Source organism: Emys orbicularis, chromosome 13 (genome assembly GCF_028017835.1).
Source record: "Emys orbicularis isolate rEmyOrb1 chromosome 13, rEmyOrb1.hap1, whole genome shotgun sequence".
In the NCBI taxonomy this organism is placed as follows: domain Eukaryota; kingdom Metazoa; phylum Chordata; order Testudines; family Emydidae; genus Emys; species Emys orbicularis.
In genome coordinates, this window is record NC_088695.1 from 45,030,412 (window position 1) to 45,050,745 (window position 20,334).

Genomic DNA, 20,334 nt, shown 5'->3' on the forward strand with positions numbered 1-20,334 from the left:
CTGACCTTCTTTTAAAATCCACCTTATATCTACATGTTTACTCCAACTCAGATAAATCATTGACTTCTGGCATTGCTATATCCTCTTTGCTGACTTCTGCTTTTGTGACTCTTTTCTAGTGCTGCTGTCCTGGTTCTGTGGACCCCTGCCTTTGGTGGAAGCTGCCTCTTGAAAGATAAGCAAGGCAGAAGTTTGATCCTGGAGTTAATCAATTATATACTGACATCACATACTGAATAGCTGAACAAGCTCAAGGTTGGAGTTTCTAGAAGCATAGAGCACAGATTGACCAAAACAAATAGGAAATTATAAAGAACTAAATTGTTATTTATCATTTCGCTTTAAAACAGGACAGAGTAAGGCGAGTGGATCAGAAATTTAAAAAACCAGACAAATTATATGCTAGCAATGAGAGTCCTCACAAATAAAGGCACTCCCACACTTGCATAATATTGATGGATAAGGCCAGGAAGGGGAAATAGTTTCCAAAGTTTCCAAATATTATTTTTGTTTTTCAAGTCAGATATTTTTCTCAATCTCAACTGCTTTCTTAGTACTCAGCACACATTACAAAAAACAAAAACAAAAAGAAGAGTCAGACAAACGTGAACTGCAGTGTACATCTATTGAATCCTACAGTATTTAAAGAGCTCAAAAAATGACTCTATCTTCCTGTCTTCTTTCCCACCAAAGCGTGCTGTTTAAGGTTCCAAAATTGTAATCTTCCCCTTCTTGTTCTTTAGCAAGCTCCACAAAAACCTAAAATGGATGAAAATGGCATCAACAGTGTATTCCGTGTAAGAGCATTCAGACTGCAAGGATCGGAGTGCCTACCAATCAAAGAAAATTCATGGAAACGAATCACAAAAGTGGTACCTATTGCACCAGTATCTGAATAGGTATACTGACCCTTCAGAATGGAGAGTTAAGATCTCTTACTTACACTCCTACTTTGAAAGTCAATGGGATTTATGTTCTTAAGTGCTTCTGTCAATTTTGGAAATGGCACGTCAGCTCTTACTTAGGCACTTTTGAAAATTTTACCCTATAAAACTATAATTCGCAGACTTTTTTTTTTTTTTTTTTTTTACAATTATGAAATAAAATTTGCTTCCTATACCTGTTCCAGGGTTGCTTGAGAAAAGTTGTACTCCTCGATATTAAAGGCATGTTTTGCTGTTAAAAGGATTAGAAAGAATGCACATTTAAGAACAATTAATCATCAAATGCCTCAAAATGACTTTATTTAAATCTATATTTTTAAATGATTCAAATATCTACTGTTAAATTCACTAAAAATACAGAGGAGTTTTACAGTTAGATGACCCAGCTCAATGCAATGCAATGTGAGAGCAACTAGTGCAGGTCTTTGGTTGCAGTCTCCCTCTCTGCAGAGTGTCAGGGAATGGGAATAAAGACTGGAAGGCGGCATCCACACAGTCACAGAAATTAGAGGTGGAAAAGAATCATGGGCAGTGTCATCCATCCAGCAGCACCAAAAAAACCTCTTAAGACTATGTCTTGCGTAAAGGCCTCTAGCTGCATCTTTACAGAACTGTTTTAACACTAAACCTTGGAATATATTTATCAACATTCAACCCGATGGTCCTCAGTCCTTATGGCCTATTTTCTTTGCAAGCCTTAAAGGCATATGGGTACCCTCATACCCAGTCACACTCCTCTCCCAAGACCTTCCTCTCATGGATAGAGTCAGGCTCGCCCTCTGAAGGTGTCTTGGGGCTGCATGAGGAGCAGCAAGGTCCTATTCCACAAGTAAAAGCTGTTATGGGTTTAGCCTCAACTCCCAAGCCCTACCTCTGTGATAGGCTACAACCACCATAAACTTTCTCCATTCCCACTGAGAAACCCAGTGACCCCTCCTAGCCATATCCTGATAGCCCTGCCAAAAAGGGATAAGTTTACCTCCTCAGCTCTGGGCATTTTGAACTGATATGCTAATACAAGGTAATTCTGAGGGTATGTCTACACTGCCGCGCTAGTTCGGCGGCTGGGGATCGAAGTTCCGGGTTCGATTTATCGCGTCTGGTGTGGACGCGATAAATCAAACCAGGAAGTGCTCGCCGTCGACTGCGGTACTCCAGCTAGACGAGAGGAGTACCGCGGAGTCGACGGGGGAGCCTGCCTGCCGCGTGTGGACCGCGTCTGAACCGCGGTAAGTTCGAAGTAAGGTATGTCGAATTCAGCTACGTTATTCACGTAGCTGAATTTGCGTACCTTACTTCGACTTGGGGGGTAAGTGTAGACCAAGCCTGAGACTCCTAGGGATGATGTTTAAATTATCTGTACAGTGCCAGGGCTGTGAGAGTGGATATTCATACAAATACAAAAAGGGTTTCTTTCAAAAGGAATATACAATCTGAGTTCAATATTGCAATGACTCACAAAAGTGTGTGTATTTGGTGGTGGGCACATGGGAAAGACAAGGTCACAGTGATACAAAACATGCTTTTGGGGTCTGCTCAACACCACTGACTTCACATATTCAGAGAAGTTAAGGAGAGAAGGGACCATTATGTTAATCTATTCTAAACGGCATAACACAGGCTATAAAACGCCATCTGGCCATTGATTTACCATAGTATCTCTTTAAGAAATGCATCCAATTTTGACTTCAAAGATTAAACAATGAAAAATCTACCACATCTCTTGGCAATCTGTTCCAGTGGATAATTACCCTTACTGTTCAACGTTTGCACCCTATATCCAGTTTGATTTTTTCTAGCGTCAATTTCCAGTCATTGAAGCTTCTTGTGTCCTTTGTCTGCTAGATTAAAGAACTCTCTAGAATTAAATATATTCATCCACTGTAGGTATTTATAGACTGAGATGGGAACTGAACCAGTCCTTGTTGCATTCACATCTGTTTACTTCTTTTTACCTTGAATTGTGTACATAGGTTAAGAGTACAGCAGGGTTATATAAGTTAATGTGTTATGAGGAAAGAAAGTTAAAATGGCAGGAGTCATGGAGTGGAGGTTAGCATTAAAAAGCTAACCAAACCAAGTGAATTTTGAGGAAAGATTTGAGTTAAGAGTAACGTTACATGGTACACAGGATCAGGGAAAATATTTCAGGCTGCATGGTAGGCAAAATGATTACTATTTACCTTGCTTGCTTGGCAAATACTTGGTCTTACCTTCTTCCAGTTTAGAAAAAGACTGAGAGAGTGACTGTACATCTTCCTTGGGAATTTTATATGCCAAAATGGAGGAAAAACTGGAAAAAAAACCAAAAACAAAATACAGTGTGATATTTTCCCAGGCCAAAATTGCTGAAAGCAAAAGGAAAGAAAAAAGTTTCACATGACTGAGCATAAATTCATTTTCTAAAGGAGTAGGCAAAGCACTGTAAGCTAATCATATCATGACACAGGGACATAGGAATTACCATTTTGGATCAGATTATTTGGTCCACTAACCTGACAGAGGCTAAAACCAGACACACAAGTGTTCTCCTACTAGTTTTTGAATGTTATGATTCCTGATGTCAGATTTGTGTCCGTTTATTCTTTTGCATAGAGACTGTCTGGTTTGACCATCATAGGACCTAATCACATCAGCCATGCCGTCAAGGGCTCGTTCACCTGCACATCTACCAATGTGATACATGCCATCATGTGCCGCAATGCCCCTCTGCCATGTACATTGGCCAAACCGGACAGTCTCTACGCAAAAGAATAAACGGACAAAATTCTGACATCAGGAATCATAACATTCAAAAACCAGTAGGAGAACACTTTAACCTCTCTAATCACTCAGTGACAGACGTTAAGGTGGCAATTTTGCAACAGAAAAGCTTCAAAAACAGACTCCAACGAGAAGCTGCTGAACTTGAATTAATATGCAAACTAGATACCATTAACTTAGGTTTGAACAGAGACTGGGAATGGCTCGGTCATTACACTAATTGAATCTATTTCCCCATGTTAAAGTATCCTCACACCTTCGTGTCAACTGTTCGAAATGGGCCATCTTGTTTATCACTTCAAAAGTTTTTCTCCCCTGCTGATAATAGCTTCTCTTAATTAATTAGCCTCTCACAGTTGGTATGGGTACTTCCACCTTTTCATGTTCTCTGTATGTATAAATATCTTCTTACTGTATGTTCCATTCTATGCATCCGATGAAGTGGGCTGTAGCCCACGAAAGCTTATGCTCAAATAAATTTGTTAGTCTCTAAGGTGCCACAAGTACTCCTGTTCTCTTTGGTGGACAGTTCAAAAATCTCCCAACCACCTGGTTTAGTCCATTTAAAAAGGGAAACTCCAAGGTCACATCCTAAGAATTAAGAGGCTTACAGAGTCACCTGGCAAGTGTTTGTTACATCCGAAATTTCTTGGACTCGGGCAGGGGTAAAGATCCAGAATAGAAAATCTGTCACCATATGATCTCCTTTCTGAGGTTGACCTCTCCACCAAAACTGCCCCACCTGAAAAAAATTCTTTGGGAATTTCTATGATGGCCTTTTCGTGGGTCCTTGTGAACAGTAAACAAAGTAGAATAAGATATTACTGTTAAGAGTTTGCATTTATCCACTGACAGAAATTCAAGTAATTTAGTGTTCAGTAGATTTATGGAAGAACTCTTGATGACGGGACAAAAGGGATGTGGGCCAAACGCTGAGGCCTCCTAGAAGAGTCTGAGGTACCTTCAGCATTTGCAGGACTATAGGTACCATCCAAATTTCTTTTGAGTGGGAAAAAGGACACTCTCAGCAAGGAAATTACCAGTCACAACTGTTACACAAGCATAATTTTGGTCTTGCTATCAATAAAGGTATTTTTCTTTGCTAGCTTTCACGACATGTTCTATTTCTTAAGCTTATTTTTATATATATTTTATTTAAGATGTGGATAACATATCATCACTAATTACTTACTCATAACACACTGACAAAAATGAAGCATGCATTAATACAAATATATTTTTTCCTTGTAAGGACTGGTCCTCTATTTAATAACTTTTACCTTTCCTGATGAGATGCATTTGGGAAGATGTGCAAAATCTGCCTGTGAAGAAACTCCACCTGTTGTACGCCTGCTGTTTCTTTTAATTTCATTTCCAAGAAATAGCCTCTGCCAAATTTACTCTTTAGATGCTGAACTGAACCAATACACCTACAGATTGTTGAGACAAATATAGTGTGTCATGTAAAAAAAAAAAGAAGAAAAAAAAAAGCAGAGCTGTTTTCAATAGTTTCTTTTTATGAATTAGATTATTTTATGAGAGGCTTGAGATGAAAACAAATGTGGCTGTACTTTTTTTAATGCTATAAATGTGTTCAAGCTGAGACACACCATTTTTTCTTTTACGCAAAAGTTCCAAATATGCATGGACTACTAAAATCTACAATACCTTAACTGTCCAGATACCAGGATTGCAACTCGATCACACACAGCTTCAGCCTCTTCCATATAATGAGTGGTCAGAATAGCTGCTCTCTCTTTGCTTTTAAATGCTGCTCGAATTGCCCTCCTGAAAATTAATGAAAAATAGTAAGTACAGCTACAAGTTACCTTTAACATGACATGTCATATGTTGGGAAAATAATACTTTAGTTATAATTAACACAAATCCTCAGCCACATCATCAGCTTTTTTCATTCTAGGGCAAAGAAAAGCAAATGTATCTATTTCTTTTCAGTTATTCTCAATAAAAACATATTAATGTCAGTATTTTGCAGGGATTTGGATGCCCAATAGTCTCTTAATCCCAACAGCCTTATTATTAAAAGAAAATGCTAATTTAAAATGAAAAGTGAATACTGTGTAGGCACACAGAAGCAGTTACTGATCCTGTATTGAATCTTGCCTATGCTGGGCCATGGGAGGAAATTTCACAATTTGGGGGAAAAGGAGGAAACATTTCTTTGGTGGGTTATTTTTCTTTAAAATGATGAAAGAAGCTGCTCAGAAGTTTGGATTGTCAGAGTAAGTTCTAGGAGAGATGGGTTAGTAGGATAAAGAGCAGTTGCAATGATCAAATGTGCACGATAAATTCTTTTATCACGTGGTTCTGCAATTTGTCAGCTGGCTCTGGAATTCATCCCATGGATATTACTATGACAAGCATGGTATATCCTGTACCAAACACACAAAATGGTTTGCTACTTGGCTTCCAGAGGCACTGCCTCTTTCTCCATCCTTTGTTACCTCACTGGTGACAAGCAGAGGAGCTCAAACTGGAGCTCCTTTGGTTTAACCTCATAGCTGCGCATTACCCAAGAGAGTCCCACAACTCTGAAACGAACTCTCCTTCCCATCACATTACAAAACCTACCTAGTTTCTTAGACATCTGGGGAGGGACAGTTCCAGGAAAAGGATGAATTTGAGGAGCTCGGTTTCTTATTCATCAATGGGGTGATATTATGGAGGATTCTATTCTTTTAGTCCATTGTATTCTAATTATGACGAATTTTAAGTTGCTGTGAAAGCACTGAGTTGTGAATGTATGCTTTTGATTGTTATAAATCAAATTAAAGATTTATCTTCAAAGGGAAATAAACTATTAATCTGCAAATGATTTGAAGACAATATGCAGATGAAAGCAGCCTATACAAAGCTAGATTCTTGGCAATGCACAGAGGTAGCGATCCTTCATGTTAACAACAGTTATGCACATGAATGGAAAGAAGAAAAAATACTTATGATTTGCCTATACTAATCTATGACATATTACCACTTTGAGCTTTGGAGTAAGAGTATTATTACCATATTATCCTACAATGTAGTCTCTTTAAAAAAAGTCTCTTGTAAATGTAGCATAATGTTACACTCACCACATGTGCTGTTTGGCTTTAGGATCCATACCAGTAGATGGTTCATCTAGCAATGTAATCTGGGGATTACCCAGCATACTTAGTGCAAAACATAACTGACAGGAAAGAAAGAAGGTTAAATATGATTATACAATAGGCCTCATGTTATGAAAATACTGAATTCAACTTTTTAAAAAACCGTCTTCATACCTTGCGCTTAATTCCGACCGCTAATTTCTTTGTGGTTTTCTGTAGATGGGCTTTCAATTCAAGGGCCCTTGCAATGCTGCAAAACACCCAATGCACAATATCTGTCTCATCAATCACTGAGAACATGGTTTAAGAAAGCAGATTATTAACCCTCAAAATATGCTTTGTCATCCCTCTTAGTACAATTGTTAAATAACTGATTACTCTGCTAATTACAAAAATTATTCTAATAATGTTTTTTAAAAAATTCCGTATAAAAGTTTTTACATTACTACATATCTTATGCCTCTCACTTAGAAATCAATGAGCATGCTGTATGTTTTCAAGGTGAAATAAAGATGTATATAAAAATCAAAGGCATTACATATTGTTGTTTTTTTCCCTTCCAAACCATGGTCACCTCTTGCTCAAACTGCTAAAAGCAGTCTACTATAGTCAGATAAAAACAGAGCACAAGAAACCTATGACATCTATTGCTAGACTATTAAACAAAACCCAGCTATAATATGAGGGCAAGCAAAAAATGCTGCAATTAGTTTTTACCGTTTTACGACTTCTTCCACATCAGTTTTACTCATTCCTTTGATAGAGCCATATATTTCAAAATGCTCCTGCAATGTAATATCTGGCCAAAGTGGATTTATTTGAGGACAATATCCCACAAATTTAGCAGAATTGTCCTCACTATTCAATCCTAAAGAATAGTCTCCTATCAGCACCTGTGGAAAAGACAGTCCTTACTCAACAGTATTTTTATGGGTTTTGCATGTCTTTATAAAGACCAAAAAATTATTTATAGATGCTAGTGATCAAAATGGTAAGAAAACAAAAACAAAAAATAGATAGCCCAATTCATTTTCTATTAGTGTTCAGCCACATACTGTACCTGGCCAGCAGTTGGTTCAACGTCTCCCACCAGCATATTAATCAGTGTGCTTTTCCCAGCTCCATTTGGTCCTAGCAATCCAAGTATTTCTCCTGAATAAAATAAATAAATAAATAAATAAATAAATAAAAATGACATGTTACCCATGTGACCCAAGAACAAAAAGGAACTGTTTTTTTCCTGAAAAATATAGTAGTTCAATGATAACTAATTTAATGCCAACCTTTTTTTACACAAAAAGAGACGTGTTTAGTTGCCACTTTCTTTATTTTTCTCCCAAGAAGAAAATCTTTCCTTTCATCATATTCTTTATGCAGACTGCTGACCAGAATTGCTGGTTTCTAAAAAACAGAAGATAATATATTAATTATTTTTAAAAATATAATGACAAAAACACTCTCGCCAGTGGACAAACTGAAAGTTTATCAGCATAAAATAAGGTTTTTTGACATTTAGCGAGGTTAGACAGCTAGATTAGATAATCCTGTCTTCTTAGTAAACCGTTGCATTTCTGCTTCACCATGGCTACACTTCTTTCTTAGGGACAAGCAGGGGTTATCACCATTATCTCCACTCAGAGTCCCTGTTTTTCACGTCTAAGTCCTCATTGTCTCTATACACTGCAAAACCATTGTAAGAGTCCGATTCTGCACCTGACCCCTATGCAGACAACAACTATTGGGAAGCAGCAGCAGAATTATGCTCAAGATTGCTGTCAGAGTTGCTCATGTACAGTACCCAGCACATCTCCTCCTCCTCAAGGCTTGATCTCAGTGGCACGATGCACCTAACTCCTACTAGCCTGAAGCGTGAGTACCCATTAGCTTGGAATCTAAAAGTACCAACCCAGCCAGACACAGAGCTGTTCTTAGGGCAATAATTCTATGTTTTACCATGGGTAAGAGGTGGTAAGTGGAATAAATTGACACACACAAGGAAGGCACTGGAAACAAAAGAAAATAAGCACTGACATCGCGTGAAAAAAATAGAATCCTATTTGTTCATCTGAATTTTTTAATACAAAATAATTCAAATATAACTAATTCAGAAGACGAAACCAATATCTCGTTCTAATATTTCCAATTAAGCATTAGTTTATTATTTCAGAGCTGGCATATGTTGATTTATTGACAACAATTTTATCTGATCTCACCCTGTCCCCTGTGATTCAATCATAATTACACAATTACCTCATCACAGCTCTGGCAGGTTGTCATTTCTTTGACCCACAATCTCTCTGCCTTTACATCTTCATCCTCATTCTCATTATGTGGATCATCTCGAAATTTCCATGTTTTGATCTTTGTAGAAGTTCTAAAGAGAGGAACAAATATTAATTTATGTTCAGTCTTTAAACAAAGCTCCCAGGGATTTCACTGGAGAGCTGCCCAATTATGGAGAGAAAGATCGAGTCCTTTGTGTTTGTTAGGCAATAAACTCATGCAATTAGCCATATGTGAAGGGGAGAAAAAAAAAATCAGTGGAAAACAAGTCTTTAAAAAAATAAAATTCAGTTGTCACTTAAAAAGAACTGTATCAAAGGGAATAAGCAAAAAAACTGCACTAAAATAAGGCTACTGGTAGTTCACACCATAGAAGATCAGATCATTTAAATGTAAACAAAGCCCTTTCCTGTTGATTCTTAGCTACAGAAACCAGTGAATATTAAAATTATTTCACAACGGTTACACTGGTCTTACTGTTATAAACAATGGGGTAAATCTCCAAAGCTGTTTATGATGAAACAGCTGTACAATTTCTATTAGCCTCTACGAACAGTGTGCAAATAAATTTCACAAGCAATATTCAAAATGTTCCCATTACAGCTCCAGTCCTGTTAACACATGAGCAGGTATTTGACCAGTTACAAAGGTTTTACTTCTGGGGGAATTCTGTGCCAAAAATTTAAAATTCTGCAACAGAAAATTAAAAATTCTGCACACGGTATTCTTAAATTCTGCAAAATTCTGCATATTTTATTTGTCAAAATAACACAATATAATCACACCAGTATGAACAGATTTTTTGAGGGGGCGGAGAGAAACTGTTAGGGAGCTTCCCCCATGCAGACCCTGGCTGACCCCTAGCCTCTCCAATTCAATCAGGCACATGTGTCCCTACACCCATTCCCCCCATCCACACGTCCCTCCACCTCCACTCAGACATCCATTTCCCTCATCCCCATGTGGCCCTGCACCTCCTCCCCCTGTCCCCATGTGGCCCTGCATCTCCCTTCTTCTGTGGCCCTGTGCCTCCACTCCCATTCAGCCCCTGCCCCAGTCTGTCCTCCCCCACTAGCCCTTATGAGCCCAGTCTGTGACCCCCCCAGCAGCCCCACGCTGTCTGTCTCCCCATAGCCCCTGTCTCCTGACCTAGCCCTACAGGTGATGTTAAGAAGGCTCTGCAGGCTCTCTCTTCCTAGCTGGCTGCCAGCGGCTGCTGTGTTCTATCGTCACAGCACCGTCTGGTGGGCGTAAGGTATTATTTGCAGCAACTTTTCAGCAGAAGCTTTTTTCTGTGCAAAAAGATTAAAAATATGCATGCACTATGGCGCAAAATTTCCCCAAGTGTAAGGTTTGCAAGATCAGGGCCCTTGTTTGCAAAACAAATATAAGGAAGTACATCTTCACACAGAGCAGTGGAACTCATTGCCATGGAAATTTGTGAAGGCCAAAAGTATAATTAGGTTAAAAAAAGAATTAGATAAGTTCACACTGAATAGGTCCATTGACAGCTATTAGCCAAGATAGTCCAGGATCCAATCCCTGTCCGTAAATTTCCAACTCCCAAAAGCTGGGACTGGACAACAGGGGATGGATCACCCAGAGTTGCCCTGTTTTGTTCATTCCCTCTGAAGCACTGGGTACTGGCCACTGTGAGATGACAGGATACTGGGTTAGATGGACCATTGGTCTGACCAAGTATGGTCGTTCTTATGATTTTATGGAGTTAATGTGAGTTGCACAAACACATTTTATGAGGGAATGACCCTTACATTAGTCATTCTAGCAGAAAAGAATTATCTAAATTATGTCAGATACATAGGTTTTGATATAAGGATGATGGCCAGTACAGAACAAGCAATGTCTGCACTGTTTTAAAACATCAGTATAATGCAATAGGACATATTACTCCAGTGATAAAGGGATTTTTGTTTTATCTTTGGTGTGCTTCTGCTGCACATTAGCTACTCCCAGTTAGTGCTACCAATACTATCTTAAGATGGCTTTTTCAATACAGAATAATAAAAGATCCTATTAACCAACACAGACCTGAAAAATGGGTCCTCTCTTATCGATTTACCTCCATTTTTCACTTCAAGATATCGCAGAAGGAACAGCCACACTACACATTGCAAATAAGGCTGAAACAGACAGAAAAACAATTTAGGTTAATCAAAACATTTCTAGCCCCTTCAGGCCAAACGGTTCTCCAGGGGATGAATGCTATGAAATGTTGATTCCCTCCCAGCATGAAGGTGTTCATGACAGACTCCAAGGCGGTGAAATCATGTCACTAATTAATTCCATTGGAAGTAAGAGGGGTATATTTCCAAAAACTGTTTCATATAGCATGAGCATATGTGTTGTTATAATTAGAATATACTTCCAGTTATGTATAAAATATAAATGAGTCATTTAAGAGTGAAATACGATTTAAATCAGTACTTTTTAATTAATATTTCAGAAATGGTTTTCTGAAGTTTGGCCCACAAAACAGAACAGAAAGGAGAGGAAAATGTTATTTTATGACAACTTTCTCTTTTAAAGGAGCCACTCAAATCTGTCGTAAGCCAGACCCTTTATTACTACGTGAAGGCTGTAACTTGGCCTCAGTTAAATGAGCCAGTATGTCTCAGTCCAGTTCCTAGCAGACAAGAGTCTAGATCACAAAAACAACATCTCAGCTGGGCACTCATTGACACACTCGATAGGGAGGCTAATGACTGAACACACAAAGAACGCTTCCATGATCCCAACCAGCAGTCTTATCTTCCAAGGGTAGGGCTGAGCCACACTGTTGGGGCAGTAGGTGTTGAGCTGAGGGAGTGGGGCAGCTTACGCTGCTGTTGCCTATTCTGTAATCATTTTTTGGCTGCAGGGCAGTAGTTAATCCACTATCTCTTATAAGCATTAAATAAAATTCTTAAACACCTTACAACAGGAATGTCTTTAGGAAGTGGCTTTTCATTCAAAGTTAACGTTTCTGACAAATAACTGGTGCTTACCGCGATAACTGCTACCAAGAGTTTGTCCCAGGGGTCATGGTATTTTTCATTCTTTTGTAGGTGTTTCCGTGATACCTGACAATGTGACCAATATTTACACAAAGAACTTTTCATCCAGTGCTACGTTTTACAGCTAAATTTAATTGCAGATTATAATGAACTACTGAAGACATTTTATTTATACACTTTATGAGCCGGATTCAGGTTTGCACTGGCTTTACATCAGTGCAATTCCATTGACTTCTGTGGAGTCACTGCTTGTTTACATGGAGGTAGAGAGAGATCAGAATCAGTACCAATGTATTTTGTCAATTGCAGACTCCCAGTAATCAAAACAGCTCAACTCGACAGACAGAGGGACATGGAATTTGCCTTTATGTATTTAACAAATGCTCTGTTTCTTCCAGCTTCTGAAACTACAACATTTAGCTTACAACAAAGGGGTAATACAAGCAACTTTTTCAGCAGTTGATGCTATTTATAATCCATTAAATGGCCATCAGACATACTACAGATCAATGCAGAAGGCCAACTCCCCATTCACTTACATGTAGATCAACCATATTACTTTGCAACATATATATGTATTCTGCTAGCCCATGTACTAGGGCCCCTGAAGTGACTTTCAAAGTTCTAAAGTTAAATTCCTCATAAAAAGGAACCAACCAACATCCCAATACCCCAAAAGCTTACCTTTATAAAACTAATCAGGCATCCAATAAGAGGATAGATTGGAATGAAGGCACAGAAGACATAATGAAAAATGGTGGTTACCATGAAATATCTCATAAAGAATGCTACTTCAGTGACAACAGTAGAGATCAAAGCAGTCTAAAAAAAAAGAAAAAAAAAAACCACGTATTTTTATCCAAGCCTATCTCACAAACTGACATGGTCATAATATTTAATACAAGTTGTGACAAGTTAGAAAACTGTCTGTATTATTTCTTAGGAATGTTATGTATGACTCGGTTTCCATGTTCAATTTTATATTGCTGCCTGACTCAATGCAGTTAAAGCAGGCTCTAATGGGGGGTTGTTAAGGTACCTAGGATGGGTAAAACAATGACACAGATGAGACAGCTTCTCAGGTACCTACTGGGCCTTCAACTGGGGGAAAGAACCTACCTGGCTGGCACCAACCAAATTAGCATGTTTTCCTATTTCAAGGCTAGGGCGGATATGAAAAGGCGCTGAGGGGTTAAAAAGGTGTCATGGCAGAAAGGGAGGGAAGAAGTGGTCCGCTCAGCTGGAAGCTAACAGGGACACAGTCAGCACACAGCAAGGCTGACATACAGACACACTGACTTGAGACCCAGGGTCTGGAAGAAAGTTATGTGTAACTTGGCGCCCAGAGAGAATGGGGGACACCAATGTTGTCATGTCTACCTAGGGGAATGCCAAATATGGGTAAGACAACATGCATATAGGTCTTTGTTATTTTTAAATCCACTTCTCTCAGCTGTGTGTACCATCTGAGCATCTTTGTTTTGAAGAAACTGCTTCTGCAAACTATTACTGACCACTGGCTGCCAAACTAGAACTCTGGCTCAGTTGCACCTACTAGGTAACATGGTTGGCACCCAGAGACCCGTAACCCAGAGACCCGGTTGGAGAGTGGTTGGACTGCAGGATCCTACACCGAAGAGAAGTGGAGGGCCAGGCCTGCTACCAGAAAGGGGTGCACTCGAGGGACTGGTAGATGGTCTCTGAAAGAACAGCCTCCCCAGAGATTGTGACACAAGTAATCCCTTGTCTTATTCCACTCTGAGTAGAACTATTCAAAAGCGTCTGTTGCTGTGGCAAGGAAGAGAAGCAAAGAAACATGTATATTGCCTCATATTTAAACCATTTGTCATTTACTTAATTTCTTTCCTTTTCAGTTGCAAATTAGAGAAATGTCAAATGGTTTAAATATGAGGGAATTATTTTCCAAAAATGATAACTGAAAAAAATGTTGATTTGGCTTTAGGGGAAAAAAATGTTTAAAGTTAACTAAAAACAAGAGGCTGACTTACCATTGAAAAAATAAATGACCAAAATTCTTTGGTATTTTGCACTTTTTTAAAGGTGAAAGAGAGCACGTAAGTGAACAGCACTACTGATGGTACATAGCCAATAAGGCAGAAGATCTGCAAGGGAAAAAAAGACATTCCTTAGAAAGATTCATCATATACTGTGCTGTCAGAATACTCATTATACCCAGGCGTACAAACCTGTTATTGACATTTATTTTGTAAATGCCTGAATACTTTGAGAATACATTTTCATCTCCAGTTGATCCTGTTAGTTAAAAGCTAATTTAATTGTTTTGAGATGCTGTACTCAGCATTATATGTGCTATTAAAACTTTCTGATAAAAAATGCAAGCAGGGCAGCAAGTCCCATCTCTCAGTTAAATTTAAATCTTTTCTTTAAATCATTTCTCAAGTGGCACTATTGGGTCTCACATAAACACTAATGATATGCATATTTTGGTAAGTGTTGCAAGTCTCATCCTCAATTAATTTCACTGACTTGCAGAAATTAAAACAAGAGCAGGCAAGTTGGAGGGAGGGATGGAACCACAGTCAAACGATAGCATGCCAAGTATGAAAAGCTCAAAGGAAAACTCAAAGTTTCATAGTTCTCACCTAAGAGAAGAGCTCTGGCTCCAGGGTCCTGAAACATGGACCCTGGAAGGCCTGGGCTCCTCAGCCCCAGGGCAGTGGACCCTGGAAGGCTTCCCCAGAACAGGGGACTCTTGTAGCCTCAGCTGTCAAGGAGCCGCAAGTGTGGGCGTTGGGGCTCTCAGCTCCCTGTCAATCTGCCAGGCAGGCTACTGTGAAGGTGGGAGCCTGGAAGTTTGGAATCCCCAGTAGCCTAGCAGGTGGGCATGCTGGTAGGAAGCCAGTCAAGTTACTAACAGAAATCTGCCTGGCAGGCCAGGTTCTGCCAGAACTTTGTCAAAACTGAACAGCCTCCATGAAACATTTAGCTTTCAGCGATCTGGCAAATTCCGTTGAAATACGTTTGGGTGAAATTTTTCCGACCAGCAAACAAAAATGAACACGTCATATTTCTTATACACTTTGATAAAGGACTTTAATGAGAACAGAGAAGTAAATAAAACTAGACTTACAATAGCAAGGAACTTCCAAGTATCAAAATAAACACCATGATGAAATGCAAATAAGCTTCCTATCATCAGAACAAGAATAATGAAAAATAAAGGAAAGTCAATGACTGCTTGTCCACTCCAGTAAGCAGATGGATAAAGACCTGAGATCTTAAGTTGAGTGTAAGCTTTGATCTGTTAAAGGGAAAAAAAATTACAATAGGTGTCAAAAATGCCACAAATGGCAGTAATGTTAATTCTTATCAATGCTTAAACAACTTGGGCCTAATTCTGCTCTCAAATATTCAGGCTTTAGACTAGCATCATTCCAGTGTCTTCACTGGAGTTATTCCCAATTTGCAATTTTTAGACACCAGCGGAGGAGGTCTGTATATTCACATTTTTCCACAAAAGGACTTGTTAGTCCATATTCCTACTGGGTGTTTTGCTTCTATCCCTTCTTCCCAAAACTGAGTGCCCTCTATGATCCTACTTTCTTTAGTTTCAGCTGTGCATCCAGCTGGTGGTAGGTTATGAAAAGACTAGCGCGCCCAATTCCATCTCCAAATCTTCAGCCAGTTCTTCTATATGCAACCTCCCCTTGTTTCTGCTCACATTCATATTTGATTCATATAATTTGTCTCCGCAACTACTTGTTAAGTCTTATATAAAATTTAACTTATGTACATTTATTCTTGGGGTAGGTGCATCCAGTAAACACTTTGACACATTTAAATGTATTTGAAAATTGAGGAGTCCTGACACACCACTTGGTTCTGAAGTTGTTGTATACTCTACAAATCATCCCACCATTTCGTCCCAGACAACAGCCATTACCAAGTTATTACTGCATGATTATATTATCCAGTAATGACCTTAAAGAAGGTTTTATATGCGTTTACATACTGAAGATTTAAAACGACCCAAACTGCATAGTTCAAATTGAAGATTACCTTATGGTTTTCTGCATTTTCCATGGCAAAATATGGTGGCACCCCCGTTACAATGATTCCTAGTAACATTGCTTGAAAAAAAGCCTCCAGTCTGAAAACTGTGTCATCAATTTCCTGAAAAATAATTAGACTTCAACACTGGGAAATTAGAATATAGTAGAGACAAAAAAACAACTCCTCAAACTTTCTTTTTAAAGTTTCTAAACATGATTTCCTGTGCTCTTGTACCTAGACTCCTAACAATGCCACTTTAGTTACAGCTTATTATAAAAGCATACAAAACTTTAAAATATGGCAATGCACAAGCCTGTTCTATCTGATAAGTGACGTTTATGATATGGACGGGACTGATTACCGTTTAGTTCCAAAAGAGGATAGTTCATAGCTGCTAAGACCTTTTGCACAGCAGCTGAGATAAAAACACTGCGATAAAGTTTTGCGTAGATTTTTGTGCAGTTTATAAAATCAATATATTCAGAAGAGAAAGAAAATGGATAGTTGACTAATGTAACCATCTCTTTGCTATCCTTGATTACTGCAATCTTGCTCCTCTCAAGTCTATTGAGAATTCTGCTGTTAAGATCATCTTGTTGCCCTAATAACATCATCGCACATTTTGAGTCTCTCTTCTGGCTCTTTGTTCATCTCCCCATCAAATACAAGCTTCTTGAGCGAAATCCAGGCCCCAATTAAGTCAATGGCATAACTCCCATTAAATTCAACAGGACTATGATATCACCCTTTGTGTTTATCTTTAAGGCCCTTCAAAACTGAGACCCACCCTACCCAGGTGATCTAGTAACCCATCAAAACATTGACCTCCACCTTCGTTCCGCCAAAATTCCCAGCCTTTACTGCCCACCAGATCAACCCTATACAACTGTGTGCTTTCTCCCAGACTGTGCCTTATACGTGGGAAAAACTCTGATAAAATTCTACCTTATCCTGTTCCAAATCCCTCCTTACGACTCACCTCTACCACAGTCTAATCAAAGCTAGGTGGGTGACAAGCTCTGATCACTCCTCTTGCCCTCTCCCTTTCCCACTCCATTTCTTGCTATCCCCAACAACCAATTAAAAAGCCCCAACCTACAGTACATAATTAACAAAGTTGTGCTAGTTCATCACTATATTAATTTGCTTTTGTGTCATATTTCAACCCCCTACTCATGCTCTATTTGTGTCCTTAGATTTGGGAACATCTCTTGTCTATGTTTGTAGAGTGCCCTGGATTGGGGCCCTCGGGCATCACCATAATATAAATATTTACTACGTATAATTATATTAAAAAAATCTGAATATAATTTTTGTAATTCAAAGTTGTACTGCTTAATGTGCAATATTTCATTACCTTAGAGGCTTTAAATGGTGAAAAAGATAGTAATAAAATAGGCTTGAATTAAATGGCCACACTTGGATTTTGACTTATAGCTACATTTTTTCACATGCTCCAATATAGGGCTAACGTCAAGAAGTGCCTAAATATTCAAAGCCACAAAACTGCATGCACAACTGCGATTTTGCTATTGTTTCCTTTGTAATTATGCAATTTTAAGCCTATGATACCTCCTGATTTGAACTCCACCTACTTGAATGAATGGGTTACTCCAGATTTGAATATTCTCAGTCACATTTAAATTGTGGAGAAACAGGTTGCTAATGATGTTCATCAAAACAGGCAGAGAGTGCACCATAGTACTGTTGAATACAGCTGTAAAAATGTAGCTCTACAAAGAAAAATATTTTCAATGTTAAATTTGCAGCATGAAGGTTAGCACTGAGATATCATTGGAAGATTTATTAAAAACCCTTTGTACAATATAGTACTCCCTAAAGCATAGTGTTACTAACACTTATCCTAATGCAGTAAAAATATTCACAATCTAAAGGACAGAAACTTAACCAAATTAATTCCAATGAAAATAACTTTATGAAAATGTGCCCTTTAGCTACAAGGTTGGTCGTTAGCTAACTTTAATACTTGTTTGGAGTACTGTTACAGCAGGTTTGGGTCCCATGCTCTTTGAGAGACAAGGTGGGGAGGTAATATCTTTTATTGGACCAGCTTCTGTTGGTGAGAGAGACAAGCTTTCGAGCTACACAGAGCTCTTCCTCAGATAACACTTGTGCCATACGAGGGGCAGATAGTCAACTGGTATAAACTGTTATAGTCCCACTGAAGTCAGAGCTATAACAATTTACACTAGCTGAGGATCCGCCCCGTTCTGTAACAATCTGATGTTAACTTTACCAAGAAATGGGAACAAAAGGCAGGACTTTAGTGTTGCAAATTGTTTCCTCTTAGTAACATGAGGTACAATCCACATTTCTTCAAACCTTACCATGTTCTTCCACTTCAGATCACACGTTGGACTTGAAAGACAGTGCTTTGATTTACATATTAATACACGCACTCCAATACACGCACTTCTCTTTCCATACTAGAGCGTTGTTGCAAGAGCAGTTTGGGTGAGCTGCGAAGGTGAACTGAGAATGAGCTGACAGTCTAATATGAAAAGAGACCGTGTTGGGTGCACAGAATTAATATATTCAACACCCAGATGTTTTTGATGTTTAATTAAAAAGACCATTTAAATAAAATATACTTAAAGAAATTCCCTCATTTACAGTATTAATCCATCGTTAGCATATGCTAAAATATCTTTTAATAGACTGGACATGTTAGTAAAATAATAGACAAGCTATCTTCTGCCAGGCAAAAAGCAGTATTTTATTCATTGTGTTATTACCCCACATTTGAAAAGTTCTAGAATTAACTTATTCTTAAGGTTTTTTAAGTGTCTGGAGATGCTAGTGGAGGTTCAGGTGCATAGCACAGACTATATGTAACTGTTGCTATCACCCTAATTTAAATTAGGCTGTTGATTAATCACAGTTAACTCACGCAAACTCAAAAAAATTAATTGCAATTAAAAAAATTAATCGTGATTAATTGCAGTTTTAATTGCACTGTTAAACAATAGAGTCCCAATTGAAATGTATTAAATATTTTGGATGTTTTTCTACATTTTCAAATATATTGACTTCAATTAGAACACAGAATACAAAGTGTACAGTGCTCACTTTATATTATTATTTTTGATTAAAAATATTTGCACTGTATTAAAAAATAGTATTTTTCAATTCACCTCATACAAGTACCATAGTGCAATTTCTTTATCGTGAAAGTGCAACTTACAAATATAGATATTTTTGTTACGTAACTGAACTCAAAAACAAAACAACGTAAAACTTTAGAGCCTACAAGTCCACTCAGTCCTACTTCTTGTTCAGCCAACCATTAAGACAAACAAGTTTGTTTACATTTATGGGGAATAATGCTGCCCCCTTCTTATTTACAATGTCACCTGAAAGTGAGAAAAGGCATTCACATGGCACTTCTGTAGCCAGTATTGCAACATATTTACATGCCAAATATGCTAAACATTCGTAGGCCCTTTCATGCTTCAGCCACCATTCCAGAGGGCATGCTTCCATGCCGATGACGCTCGTTAAAGAAATGATGCATTAATTACATTTGTGACTGAACTCCTTGGGGAGAACTGTATGCCTCCTGCTCTGTTTTACCTGCATTCTGCCATATATTTCATGTTATAGCAGTCTCGGATGATGACCCAGCACATGTTTATTTTAAGAACACTTTCGCTGCAGATGACAAAACGCAAAGGAAGTACCAATGTGAGATTTCTAAGGATAGCTACAGCACTTGACCCAAGGTTTAAGAATCTGAAGTGCCTTCCAAAATCTGAGAGGGATGAGGTGTGAAGCATGCTTTCAGAAGTCTTAAAAGAGCAACACTCTGATGTGGAAACTACAGAACCCGAACCACCAAAAAGGAAAATCAACCTTCTGCTGGTGGCATCTGACTCAGGTGATGAAAATGAACATGCGTCAGTCTGCACTGCTTTGGACTGTTATCGAGCAGAACCCATCATCAGCATGGACGCATGTGCCCTGGAATGGTGGTTGAAGCATGAAGGGACATATGAATCTTTAGCACATCTGGCACGTTCTCACATTCAGGTGACATTGTAAACAAGAAGCAGGCAGCATTATCTCCTGCAAATGTAAACGAACTTTGTTTGCCTGAGCGATTGGCTGAACAAGAGGTAGGACTGAGTGGACTTGTAGGCTCTAAAGTTTTACATTTATTTTTTTTTA

The 20,334-nt window shown here is 38.5% G+C and overlaps 1 protein-coding gene across 1 annotated transcript in view; it reads right to left on the minus strand.

Annotated features, from left to right (window-relative positions):
* Positions 1–651: 651 nt before the first annotated feature.
* Positions 652–20,334, minus strand: part of ABCA5 (ATP binding cassette subfamily A member 5) — a 50,297-nt gene continuing 30,614 nt past the window's right edge. The window contains exons 21-38 of the mRNA XM_065415452.1: positions 17,742–17,879; positions 16,153–16,266; positions 15,224–15,394; positions 14,121–14,234; positions 12,796–12,933; positions 12,103–12,177; positions 11,147–11,238; positions 9,065–9,188; positions 8,098–8,215; positions 7,875–7,966; positions 7,532–7,707; positions 6,989–7,064; positions 6,800–6,894; positions 5,376–5,495; positions 4,988–5,137; positions 3,158–3,237; positions 1,121–1,176; positions 652–759 (exon numbers count right to left, since the gene is read on the minus strand). Of these exons, the coding sequence (XP_065271524.1) occupies positions 652–759; positions 1,121–1,176; positions 3,158–3,237; positions 4,988–5,137; positions 5,376–5,495; positions 6,800–6,894; positions 6,989–7,064; positions 7,532–7,707; positions 7,875–7,966; positions 8,098–8,215; positions 9,065–9,188; positions 11,147–11,238; positions 12,103–12,177; positions 12,796–12,933; positions 14,121–14,234; positions 15,224–15,394; positions 16,153–16,266; positions 17,742–17,879 (2,037 nt within the window). The remainder of the gene's footprint in view (positions 760–1,120; positions 1,177–3,157; positions 3,238–4,987; positions 5,138–5,375; positions 5,496–6,799; positions 6,895–6,988; positions 7,065–7,531; positions 7,708–7,874; positions 7,967–8,097; positions 8,216–9,064; positions 9,189–11,146; positions 11,239–12,102; positions 12,178–12,795; positions 12,934–14,120; positions 14,235–15,223; positions 15,395–16,152; positions 16,267–17,741; positions 17,880–20,334) is intronic.